Source organism: Eurypyga helias, unplaced genomic scaffold (assembly GCF_000690775.1).
Source record: "Eurypyga helias isolate BGI_N326 unplaced genomic scaffold, ASM69077v1 Scaffold51487, whole genome shotgun sequence".
Lineage (NCBI taxonomy): Eukaryota > Metazoa > Chordata > Aves > Eurypygiformes > Eurypygidae > Eurypyga > Eurypyga helias.
The window spans coordinates 1-13,079 of record NW_010262033.1 but is presented as its reverse complement, the minus strand read 5'-3'; the positions used below and the strand labels follow the sequence as shown (position 1 = coordinate 13,079).

The 13,079-nt window shown below is 50.9% G+C and overlaps 1 protein-coding gene across 1 annotated transcript; it reads left to right on the top strand.

The window, feature by feature from the left end:
- Positions 1-635: 635 nt before the first annotated feature.
- Positions 636-12,966, top strand: DHX37 (DEAH (Asp-Glu-Ala-His) box polypeptide 37; the record flags this gene model as incomplete). The annotated part of the gene is made up of 21 exons (XM_010155550.1): positions 636-815; positions 1,863-1,975; positions 2,587-2,908; positions 3,589-3,737; positions 4,159-4,251; positions 4,695-4,791; positions 5,431-5,544; positions 5,766-5,867; positions 6,351-6,465; positions 6,828-6,923; positions 7,483-7,559; positions 8,279-8,417; positions 8,662-8,738; positions 9,309-9,541; positions 9,959-10,070; positions 10,883-10,989; positions 11,354-11,542; positions 11,652-11,776; positions 12,042-12,158; positions 12,272-12,444; positions 12,829-12,966. Coding segments are annotated over exons 1-21 (2,868 nt in total), but the record flags the coding sequence as incomplete, so codon positions are not given.
- Positions 12,967-13,079: the final 113 nt, after the last annotated feature.

The window sequence follows — 13,079 nt, the reverse complement described above, 5'->3', positions numbered from 1 at the left end:
GTGGTAGAGTGGCCGTGGGCGTGCTGGGATTAGAATTATTGTCGTGTCTTTGCTGTAGCTTTATTGTTCTTCCATTGGAAGCGTTACAGTTGGTGTGTAAAGGTATCCTGCCGGCTTCACGTTAATAGCTCCGTTAAAGCCCATACTGCATTTAAGCAACACTTCGTTAAAGCAATTATGAAAAATACTTTTATATTTAACGTTCGCATTTTAAAATGCCACTTATAAAATCAGGTTTATTATACTACTTTTATTATTCAAACCTCATTAATACGTATTTTTAGTATTAAAAACTGTTTATCGTCTGGGAGAGGCAGGAGGCTGAGGGTCACCCAAGGTGAGTCGTGTCCTGGGCTGCTCCACTGCCCCTGACCCTGGAAGGGGTAAAAAAAAAAAGGCAGAATTGCACAGTGCCATTACATAAGTCAGGGAAAACAACCCTCACGGCTACAGGCAGCACAGGCTTCCCCAGTTTTGTGGTCTTTTGCCTCTGCCGATGGCATAGGATGGGTTTTTTTTGGCTGGGGATGGGGGTTGTGTTTGTTTAAAACGGCTAAATCTGGCGAGGTTTGTGATATGGCTGTCGGGCAGTGAGCTGAAAATAATCGTCCTGGCACGGGTGGGTAACGGAGGTCATGCTTTCAGATGAAGCAACGCTGAAGGGAATCGATGGAAGCAACGCCCTGGTCCTGCCATCAAAAAAAGCCAAGAAGGAAAAAGTTGCCTGTGTTGTGCAACAACAGAAGAAACCCCTAAGCAAGAAACAGAAGAAAAACCTTCAGAAGGTTTTAGAGCTGAAGGAAAAGAAAAAACAGGTAGGCTGCTGCTTTTTGGGACTCCAGCTTCGTGGTGTGTGGTAAAATGAGAATTTAATGAGGGTGTGTGGGAAAGGTCGATGTCAGTGAGCAGCTGTAGAGATTTCCCCTCACCGGCAATCCCCAGTACGTGACGTGATTGCGTTGCTGGTGGGAAGAGCCAGCGGTGGAGTGAGCGCTGCGCAGTGCCGGGGAGCGCTGATGTGACATGACCTGTCTGGGGCATCCCAAGGACCTGCAGGTGCTGAGGTTTAAAGAGTTTATGCCACGACAGCGTTAGGTGTGCCTTTGCTGGGCATTTTGGCAAAAATATGCCCCAGCCATGGACTCCGGAGCATAACCAGTGTGGAAAAGCGTTTCCCTCCCTCTCCGTGGGTCAGGCGTTGCAGGGACGCAGTGTTTCTGCATGCTGGTTCCTGTTTGACCCTGACCAAGTTGGGGCATACATCGCTCGCAGAGCGAATGACGTGATTTAAGGCATTCTGTGAAACGTGGCGTGAGAAGCTTTGTCCTCCTGCAAAATCCCAAGCTCCATACACCCCAACTCTGCTGCTGCTTCTGCAGTATTTATTTCCAGCTCTTGTATGTTTTCTGCATGCAAATACAGCTTTTCTGTCTCTGTAAAAGCTTCCCAGGCAAAATTCCTCTTCGTTCTAGTGTCTGATTAATGGCATTCACAAATTACCTCGATTTTTAGAAGTGATTTAAAACTGCTGCTGTCTGACCTCCTGCCAGCACTGTCCCACCCGAGGGAGTTGAAAGGAGGCTCCAGCGTTTTAGTTCAAATCCGTTACCTTTGTGGGTGGTTGAAGGGAGCAGCTGAGCGTGTCGCTGTAGCGATGAAGGGTCAAGTCCACGTTACTTCTGTGTTTGCTGTAGCACAGGGCCGAAGTCTTAATCGGAGAGGACTGACCACGTAGAGCAGGAGCGTCTACGATTTCACAGCCGCATTTGCCGGCCTGTGCCCTTTAAACTCAAGTGCAGATCTGGAAATGAAATAATTTCCTGGTGAAATAAGCACTGATTCTGGTTGTTTTTCCCAAATAGCGAGCTGAGTGGCTGAGCAAGCTGAATGAGGTCCAAGCTTCCGCGGCAGAAATGAAACTCCTCTACACCACTTCCAAACTGGGCACCGGGGAGCGCATGTATCAGGCTAAAAGGTAAAGCCTTATTTGGAAAGAACCGTTCTGGTTTCTCGCTGTGGTTGAAAACTTGGCAACTTCCTTGCTTTTTTTTTTTTTCCCAATTTATGGGGGTTTTTTGCTTCTTACTGCATACAGGTTCTTCAGAGGGGATGGCATCAGATAATACGGCAGTTGTTCTCCTGAGGAGAGGATGATAGTTGAAATAACCTGCTCTTCCCTTAAATAAGGCACAGGGAGGGTGACGGTTCTATCTGCACACTCTTACCAATGATGCTAACTTACATAGTTGGTGGATAGGCGTTTGTTGTTGGGTTGGAAACCATTGACCCCTGTGGTCTTTAGTTACTGGGTTTCGCAGGAGCTCAATTTGGCAGAAACTGAAATAAATTAGATGACGAAGGTGTCTCCTCAAGGAATCAATAAACATCAGCGTAGGCTGTGTGTTGATAGGAGTCCAGCAGTCAGGTGTCTGAGGATTTACCTGGCAGAGCTGTCAACTCCAGGAATGGAGATCCTTGGGAACTGGGTTAAGCACTCCCACTAACCTCCTCTGGAAGACATGTCTAGCTTGAGGTCCTGGAGAACGTTGTCCGAAACCTAATTCCCATGTGGATGTTTTGTTCTAGGGTGATACAGGAGCCGGTGACTGTGGTACCTGAGAAGATCAGGAGCATCAGCGGTGCAAACAAGAGAAGACACAGCTCAGATTCTGAATCGGAGCCTGAGGAAGAACCCAGTAGCTCTGAGGAGGAAGAGCAGAAACAAGAAGTTGAGAATCACTCAGCTGGTGACGTGAATGCTGCTGAGAAGCCCGAGGGTGACGTGAGGAAGGCAGAGTCTGACCAGCAGCCAGCTGCTCCTGCTGCGCCAGTTTGCCAGGCAGCGCCCCCAAAACCTCCCCGCAAGCCTGCGGTTTTCATCCCAGTGGACAGGTCTCCTGAGATTCAGGTGAGGCCTGTGAGCGCTGAGGGAGCTGGGAATTTTGGTGTCCTGCATCAGCTTATGTCGCTGCAGACACTGGCATTGCCTCGTGCCTCCTGCTCACGCTGTGCGGCAGCAGCGTGCGCTGAGGCCTTGTTCCAGCAAGTTGTACACGTCAGAGCTTACAGCCCGTCTGAGCTAGCAGGAGGAAAACTAGTTTTGTTGGAGGATGGAAGCTTTGTCTGCGGTTTTAAATACAGAAACTATTAGCACTCTTCTGTGGTTCTTTGCTGGGAAACCTTGTGAAGTCACTTGCAGCTCTGCGTTACGCTGTGTCCTAGGCAGGGCAGGGCAATTTTACTCTGTTTTCTGTAAGTAAGGGCTGGTGTAGAAACGGGAAAAGCTCTGCCTGTGTCTGAACAGACGAGACGGAGTTGTGAAATGAGATTTTGCCTGAAGTGCTATATTAGTAAACTCAAGGGACCCAAAGTTTCACCAGTTCCAGCTGCTTTCTGGGAAGCTGCCCTGGTGACTTGGATGTGCTGGTGTGTTATCAGCTGGTTTAGAGCTTCTTGAGCCCCAGAGCTTGGGGAATTCTGTGTGGGGTTTATAATCTGCAGAAGGTACCACTTTTCAGTCCTGGAGAAAACAAAAAGGGAGCGAGAGACAAAGGAGTGCAACTAAAATACACGGTTTATATTATTTAGGAAGCAAGACTGAAGCTTCCAATTCTTGCTGAAGAGCAAGTCATCATGGAAACCATTAATGAGAATCCCATTGTCATCATATGTGGAGAGACAGGCAGCGGCAAAACCACACAAGTACCTCAGTTTCTTTATGAAGCTGGCTATGCCAGGTAGGTGTCATCTTTTATGTAGTCGGGAGGGTTCACGCTGAGCTCAGTCACCACTGATATCATTTCATTCCTTCTGATATGGCTGAGCTGAACCTGAGCTTTTCTGTGCTGTGGCACTGGCCGCGTTGAATGGGCTTTTAAAAAATCTGAAAGGGTAATGTTGAGACTTGCAAAAGTCTTTCCACGGGTGTTCAGTGAGCTGGGATTGCAGAGATGTCTGGGGAAAGAATTCCAGATCAATACACCTGTAATAGAGGGGTAATCCCAAAGCTTCCTTCTGTCTTTTCCTTCCAACCAGAAGCGAGGCTGTGGGAGTGATGCTACTTTTGAAGCATTCTGCAGGAATCCTGTTGCCGTTTTTCTAAGTGTTTCTCTCTTTCAAAAAAGTGGCCGAACACCTTTCCCTTCCTTCACCCTTTAGTTCAAACGGGGCCATTGGCATCACGGAGCCTCGGCGCGTGGCCGCAGTGTCCATGTCCCAGCGAGTGGCGAAGGAAATGAACTTGTCTCAGAGGTGAGGAGAGCAGAAGCCCAGACTTTGCTGGGAAGGTAGCGCTGAGGTGCTGTGTCAGAGGCTGAAACCAGACTCAGGCGTTGCTGCTTCAGTCTGTGGCAAGGAACTGTGGGAAAGTTACTTACAAACTCCACTGTGGGGTTGTCTGTTAAAAAAATATGCAGATTTGTTCCTCATAATGGTTGTAAGTTACTTTTCAGAGAGAGCCTTGCGGAGGTGCTGTGTGGGAAGTGATCCTAGTTTGTCTCCATGCGTAACAGGGACACAATTCCAAGTGACCTTGCCGTACATGCCAGCTGCTAGCGTTTGGGGTGCGCTGGGCTCTGGGCAGGCGACGGTGTGCTTTTGTCTTGGCTTGGCATCAGGTCTTAATCCAGTTAGGCTGCAGGCTGCCTCCTGCTCTGAACGTGGGCTTTCTCTTTCTTCCCCTGCTTGCCTCACAGAGTGGTTTCGTATCAGATCCGGTATGAAGGCAACGTTACGGATGAGACACTAATCAAGTTCATGACGGACGGTGTGCTGCTGAAGGAGATTCAGAAGGTAGGATGATGCCCCCAGAGTTACAAACAGGGAAGTGTTTTGAATAGCTGGGGAGAGTAGCCAGTTGCTTTGTCTGGATTTGTCACCAGCCTTTCAAAGTAAGATCCCTTTCAGCACCGGAGATGTATTTCATCTCGACCCCTTGTATTCCTGCCCACGTCCCTACACATTAGGTTGTGTTGCTGTGTAAAATGGGAGCAAGGAAGAGAGTCTCGAACTAGGGTGTTTCCTGTAGGGTAAGCACATTAAACTGTGCTCAAATATGTGGGAGAGACTAGAGCCTTGAGTGGGGGGGCGGTCAGTGTTTCTGTAGAATCAGGGAATCACAGACTGGTTTGGGTTGGAAGGGACCTAAAGCCCACCCAGCCCCACCCCCTGCCATAGGCAGGGACACCTTTCACTAGACCAGGTTGTTACAAGCCTCATCCAGCCTGGCCTTGGACACTTCCAGGGATGGGGCATCCACAGCTTCTCTGGGCAACCTGTTCCCATGCTCCCCACCCTCTTCGGGAAGAATTTCTTCCTGATGTCCGATCTAAATCTCCCTTTTTCAGTTTAAAGCCGTTCAGCCATAGATTGTCTTGATTAGAAGACGTCTTTGTTGAGGCTTCATATGGTGGAATCGATCTCTCTTCCCAGGACTTTCTGCTTTCCAAGTACAAAGTCATTATTATTGACGAAGCCCACGAACGGAGTATGTACACGGATATCTTGATAGGCCTCTTGTCCCGCATCGTGCCGCTCCGTGAGAAGGTGAGGGAAGCAGCGGGTCTGTGTAAGATGTGCTGGGGAGGGGGCTGTTTGGAGGAGGGACTCAGCACTGCCTGTTGGAAGCTGTGTGTCTCCTCTGACGCTTGACACGCTGCCTTCGTCGTCTCGGATTTTGAGCGCGTTGGTGCCCAGACTGGTGTCCAACCCCGCCGATAGCTCCGGGTTTGTGTCCGTCACAGAATAACGCGTTTGTGTTCCTGCAGAAAGGGCTGCCGCTGAAGCTGATCGTCATGTCGGCTACCCTCCGCGTCGAGGACTTCACCGATAACAACAGGCTCTTTTCTGTCACCCCTCCTGTCATTCAGGTACCGTTCTCACTGGGTCTGCGTCTGAACGGATGAAACGCAGGGAGGGGCTCCCGGACTGAAACCAGTTAAAACCAGGGGCACTCTCATCTTTCCAGGTGGTGCCCAAATCTTCCCGATGCCAATTTTAAAATAGTTATTTTGGTTAGATTATGGTGTCTTTTGGGACTTGGTGTTTTCTTCACACTTTGATCAGCAAGCTGCCCCGGCAGAACCTGATTGTCTTGGAAAACGGGAAGTTACAGTCCAGGAGAACTGGAGAGCCTCAGTATGAGTTGGTGATCCGAAAGAGAGAAAGGTTTTGGGTTCTAGCTTGGTTTTGGGGTGTTCAGGGAGGACAGCACTGATACCTCCCATGGGTCCGGGGTTCCGCAGGTCACCAGGATGTGAACAGAAACACGGCGTGAGCTTTCCAGTTCTGCTGTGAAAGGCGCGATGACTGTGCGGGAGTGAGCAACCCCTCTCCCTGTGTTTCCTCTCCAGGTGGACGCACGGCAGTTCCCTGTAACCGTCCATTTTAACAAGAAAACTCCGCTGGACGACTACAGCGGGGAGTGCTTCAGGAAGGTGTGTAAGATCCATCGGATGCTGCCTTCAGGTGAGGTCACTGCCCAGAGCCTCTCCGAGCCCTCACACCTAACGAGTCTGAAGGTTTCGGGGGGCAGGGGGAGGCTTTTGCTGGTTGTTTTGTTGTGGGGTGAGGTTTTTATGCGAGTTGAACGTGGGACTGCGAGGATGTGTTGTGTGCTTTTCCTTGGAAGGTGTTTCTTGTGGAAAATAAATCATGGATAGGTTAGCATGACACTCCTCTAGGAGCTGTAGAAGGCAGATGCGGTCAAACACTCTGCTCCTCCCGTTACTTCACGGGATGTTCGACCTGTCTTTTAGTGAGAATGAGGTCTGAAGCTTTCCAAGGTGAAATGCCTGTGCTGAGGTTGAGAGTGACTTCTTCTTTTGCAGGTGGGATTTTGGTGTTTTTAACAGGCCAGGCAGAAGTTCACTCTCTCTGTAGAAGGCTAAGGAAAGCCTTCCCATTCCAAAAGAGCAACTCTGCAGGTAATGCTGTACAATAAAGGACTGATAAACTTTGAATTTCTCCCACTAGAAGTGACCTTGCTTTGCACCTGGGAATAAGAGCTTTTATTTAAAACACCTAAAAACAAGGGCTGAGGAAAGGGCTTTTTGTGGTTGGTTTTGCTGATGGATTATGAAGTTTGTGCTGTTTTGAGGGTTGTGTGTATAATCCCTTCCAGTTCCCCAGAATCCATTGCATTTCTTCACTTACTCTGTAGGTTGTGAATTAAAGTGGAAATGCTTGTTGGTGCCTGTTTATTTTCAGGGTAGTGGAATTGCCCAAGACAACTTCAGAGAGTCAAATTCTAATACAGCTCAGCAAATTATCTCCTAAACCTCAAGGTTTTGCTGTGTGTGTTGCTCTCTGTGGTTCCTAAATGGAGCTGTAACATTAATCTTGTGTGCCATCCTTGGCCCATCTGCCCTCAGCGTCATTTCACACTGTGACACTTTTTGAAGCCCCAAATGGGAGTGGGACCAGCCTCTCCCCACAACCTCTTCCCAGAGGAAAGCTGACTAATCCCACTGGCTGTTTTTGTAGGGGGAGATGATGACAAAGAAGAATCAGTGGGAGAAATCAGAAAATTCAAGAAGTCGAGGAGGCGGAAGAAAGTTCAGGTAATGTGTGATGGCTGGAAATCCTCCAAGAGAGAGGAGGGAGCAGGTGCCTCCCTGCAGAGCAGCACTCCTGCATGGCTGTGTTCCACAAGGCTGGTTTAGACTAGGTGAAGCCTTGTAGCCTACGTACGTCCCCCCCATGAAATCCAGACGCTGCCTCTGCTGGTGTCTGCTGCACTGTGAGCAATAGACTGCTAAAATCTGTCCCTGGGTATCATGGGCAGATCGATTTCGCTGAGTACTGGCCGTTAAAAATTAATGGAAGGGGCTCCAGACTCGCTGGCTCCAGCGCTGCTCCTCAGCTCGCTGTTTGTTACCTGGAACTGGGACTGATGCATCATGACCAGGGGTAGTGTTTGGCTTCCGCCCCGGTCCTACATGCGCTTCGTCAGCAGGAGATCTTGATGTTCCAGAGGCACTGCCCGCTGACACTGCGTCCTGGTAGCTGAAGGGGCCTGAAGTAAAAAGGTCTGACCCTTTCCCACTGTCCTCCAAGTGGAGAAGTTTGGCTCGGCACAAACCACTGAAATTTTTGGCGTTACTCCCCCCGGCTCTGTTATCAAATGTCTTAAAATACAAATGAAATGTCTCAATCCCCCTGCGACCTCCGGGGCAGCGACCGTTGGGAGTTAGCGTGCAGCTCTGCTCTCCAGGCGACACCAACTGCTGTTTCTGTCCCCCCTTTAATGCTCTGTGGTCATGTCTCCTGTCTTTCTCAGACGCTCCCCAAAATTGATCTGGACAGCTACTCGGTCGTACCGGTGGATGAAGGAGATGAAGACAGAGATGCTGACACTGATGACGATATTGCAGGGTCCGATAGTGACCTTGACTTAGGAGATGGAGACTCAGAAGGAGGTTTGGCACTTAAGAAATAGAAATTCTGTCTCTGCTGTCACCCGGGACATGTGTGAGACAAGCTGGTTGTCCTTCGCTGCGTTAACGCAGCAGGGCTGTGTCCCGGGGAGGATTTCCCAGCTTCAGCTTTGTACCAAGCACTTCCCTGGTTTCAGACGAGGCGGTGTCTGTGCAGACATTGTTGGGGCTGAGCCTGGACAGTGACGCTCCGCGTGTTTACCAGTGGTGGTGTGTTTCCTCACAGATGAGAAGTCGGATTCGTCCCTTCCACTCCACGTGCTCCCGCTCTATTCTTTGCTGGCGCCAGAGAAACAGGCACAGGTAAAGGACTTAGTGGTGCAAGGAGCGAGTGATCCTTAGAGACGTGTGGTCGTTGTCGAAGATCACGTGTGCTTTGTGAGTTAAAATTCCCGCCTTGGACTGTCCATCAGTAGGATTGGACTTGAACGGCCCTGTAGGCAGGTTGGGATGGGATGGGAGCGGGCTGTGCCTGGGATCTCCCTAATGTTCCTGGTCAGCAGGTTGGGAGGGATGAAGGGTGAGAGCCCTGCAGCACCTAAGGGTAGTCATGGCCATGGTGTGTGTCAGGATCCTGCTGCCACAGGCAGTTTTTGCAAATTCTGGTGTTCCTTGGGCGTTGGGGGTGGCAGCGGTGTGTGAACACGACTCAGCACTGGTGTCTGCTCCTCCTGCAGCCCCCTGGATGCTTCTGAGGGTTACCTGAGCTGGGCAGAGCTCCAGGGCTGCAGGCAGTGACGTCTTGGGTCTCGCTCTTGGGATTCACCTGCAGTGTCGTACGCGTTGTGACCACTTTGCGACCCATCCAGGTCGACTGACAGTCTCTTCTCCGTGGTTGGCAGGGCATTTCATGTCCCCTTCTGTTTCTTGCAGGTATTCAGGGCTCCTCCTCCTGGCACGAGACTCTGTGTTGTAGCCACCAACGTGGCTGAAACCTCGCTGACCATCCCAGGCATCAAATATGTGGTTGACTGTGGAAAAGTCAAGAAGCGCTTCTACGACAGAATCACCGGGGTTTCGTCTTTCAGGGTCACCTGGATATCCCAGGCTTCGGCCAACCAACGGGCAGGTCGGGCTGGCCGGACGGAACCAGGGCACTGTTACAGGTCAGCTCCCTGCCGCGGGCAGGGGTGGCAGAAACGGGATGCCCAATGGGTGTCAGTGAATTTGGCAGCTTCCCTCATCCTGCTGCCCATTTCACAAGGAGCTGGTGCTGCTGCAGACATTTCGGTAGGAGAGGTGAAGGCAAACACGAGCTGTCACTGGTCATGTTGGACAGTTTGGCTTCTCAGGGGCCTTTGCTCATGATGAAAACCATTATTTCGCTGGCCAGAGCAGCATGGATTCCCCTCCCAGCCAACCTTCTGTGAATAAGGCAGTATTGCCCCAGCCATGTAAATAATGATATGGTTATGTAAACAGAATGCACAGCTGCCTTTTTTAACCCCATTGCTCATTTTTCGTGCATATCTTTTCAGTTAAGGTTTCTTTTAAGTCTCTAAGCAGCACTTCTGGCTCACTAGGTTATACTCTTCAGCGGTCTTCATGGACTTTGAGAAATTTTCTGCTCCGGAAATAACAAAGCGACCGGTAGAAGACCTGATTCTGCAGATGAAGTCACTGAATATAGAGAAGGTGAGGCATGAATTGGCTTTGTACTACAGCGCTCATTGAAGCAGCCACCCCTAGGAGCCAGAAACAAACACACGTGACTTTTATCATCATGGCTTGAGGCTGTTCCTTGCGTTAGCAATTAGGATCCTGGCATTTGATTTTGGGTTTGCAAATGGCAGAGGCAGCTGTGAATTCCACCAGACGTGTGTCCAGGCAGTAAGAGCTTTCTTACATTCTCAGTAGTGAAAAAAGCTCTCTCCAAGAGCTGCCTGAGCACTTTGAGAAAGCACGGAGTTAGACCTAGAAGCCGCCTGTCTTAGGCGGTGCCTGGAGTCAGTGGCAGCTAAGGGTGACCCTGGTATTCCTGTTTCTTAATGTTTCTGTTCTAAGCATTTCCTCCCATTATGTGTCCCTTCCCCTTGCTCCTGGCAGACATCCTAAATGTTTTTCTTTGGTATGTGCAACCAGAGGGGAGAGTTTCACTCCCTTCCAGGACTTAAATTGAAAGCAGGGAGGTTTAGATTAGATATCAGGAAGAAGTTCGTCACGGAGAGGGTGGTGAAGCACTGGCACAGGTTGCCCAGAGAAGCTGTGGATGCCCCATCCCTGGATGTCTTCAAGGCCAGGCTGGATGAGGCTATGAGCAACCTGGTCTAGTCTAGTGGAAGGCGTCCCTGCCCATGGCAGGGGGGTTGGAACTGGATGCCCTTAAAGGTCCCTTCCAACCCAAGCCATTCCATGATTCTATGACTTCTTACTGCATTCAGGCTCTGTTTTCCAGCAGGAACCCTGTCAGTAACGTACTGAGAGGCATTTTCCCTTGGTGCCCGTAGGTAATCAACTTCCCGTTCCCGACGCCACCACCGTCAGAAGCACTTGCAGCAGCTGAGGAGTTGCTGATAGCCCTGGGTGCCTTGAAGGAACCCCCTATGACAGGAAGGTAACGTCTGGTCCTCCACTGCTGATTCCTCCGCTGTCGAGGCAGCGGGCACTGCTGTCCTCCCGCTTTTCCATCTTGACGCCTGAGGGTGTGGTTTGTACGGTGTCTGGCGCTGCGTAACCACCCTGGTTCACTTGTGCGTGTTTTACTGGCCCTGGGTGTGTGGGCAGAGAGGGCTGCGTGGTGAGCGAGCCATGCAGGGCAGCTGAGAGCTGTGTGAGGAAGAGGAATCTCTCCCCTGGCCTTTGGGACCAGCACATAAGGAAATCTGAGAAAACACATCAAATTAATGAGGCTGCCAGACACACAGACTTTTTCTGACACAGGAATTACTTCATTGCCTGACTTTCCCTTCCTCCCCCAGGCTGAAGCAGCAGCTGGCAGCAAAGCTGAGTTGCCCTATTAGTCCCCTGGGCAGAGTCATGGCCACTTTCCCTGTGGCCCCCCGCTACGCGAAGATGCTGGCATTGAGCAGGCAGCACGACTGCCTGCCCTATGCCGTGACCATAGTCTCTGCCATGACCGTCCGGGAGCTCTTTGAGGAGTTTGACAGGTGACTTGGCCTAGTGTCCCTTCGCAGGACCCATCCAATGGCTCTCGTACTTGAGGCCCCTCTGCGCGTAAGCACGACGCGCGTTTAGGCTGGTTTGTGTTTCTTTTAGGCCGGCAGCAAGTGAGGAAGAGACAGCGAAACTCAAGGGGAAGAGAACAAGGCTTTTGCAGATGCAGAAGCTCTGGGCTGGGCAGGGGCCGATGCAGAAGCTGGGAGACCTCATGGTGATGTTAGGTATCGCGGACGGTGGTTTCCCATGCTGTGCCATTGTGTTCTCCCTGTCACCCTCAGCTCTGTACAGCCGAGAGCATCCTGTGCTGTAGGACTACGTCCAGCAGCCTGTTTTCTAGGCCCTTCCTCAGGCATCCTGCCAGCGTCCCAGGCTAACGACAGCAGGACCCACGACGCACGTGCTAGCTGCGACGGGCTGTCCCGCGCTTGGTTTGATCGGGAGAACTGATGGGCTCAGTCCTTTTCTCTGTGGATTCTTCACTTCCAGGAGCTGTGGGGGCCTGCGAATATGCTGGGTGTACCCGAAAATTCTGTGAGGAAAACGGGCTCCGATACAAGGCCATGCTGGAGGTCAGGCGCTTGAGAGGGCAGCTGACGACAGCAGGCACGTGGCGTTGCCGTGTTTATTCCCTTTCCCGGGGGTGACAAATCGACTGGGCTGTGTGGTGCAACCTTTCCTTTTTTCCATCGCACCTTAACTCGCTCGTTTCCATGCAGTGAACTCCGTCTGTGCTGATGCCGGGCTCTACGTTGATCCAAAGATGAAGCCCCCAACAGAAGCTCAAGCAACTTACTTGAGGCAGATTGTACTGGCAGGGCTGGGGGATCATGTTGCCCGAAGGGTTCAGGCAGAAGAGCTCCTGGATGACAAGTGGAAAAATGCCTACAAGGTAAATGGCTTTATCTGGACTGAATTCCTCTTCCCTGTGTGGCAGAAAGACATGCCCGGGCTTCTGGCTGGGTGCTGCATCGGGCCTGCACCTGCTCGCTCGCTGCAGCTTCTCTTCATAGAGTTTAAATTTCCAGTGTTGCAATTTCCCAGTCCTCACGTAGGAATTGTTATGGAAGAGCTAAGTAGTAGCATTAGTCCATCTTGGAAAGGGCTCGATGTCTCCAGAGAAGGTGAAGCAGAAAATTAGGGGTTATTAAAAACCACCATCGCTTAAGGAAACTGTATAGCTGTGCATCTGAGAGACTGGAAGGAGATGCCATCGAGAAATTGGAGTGCCAGTAACTCGTCTGACTCTGCTTCGATCCTCTGTGCTTCCTTACAGACTGCTCTCCTGGACGACCCCGTGTTCATCCATCCAAGCTCAGTCCTCTTCAAACAACTCCCGGAGTTCGTGGTGTATCAAGAGATCGTTGAGACGACAAAGCTGTACATGAGAGGTGAGAGCGCCGTGTCCCTGCCTGTCTGGGCAGGGAGGAATCCTCGGCAGAGCCTTTCCCTTCCTGCGGTGACAGCGCTCTCCTTGCAGGGCGGTTGTGCCTCCTGGGATTTAGAATCATGGAATTGTTTTGGTTG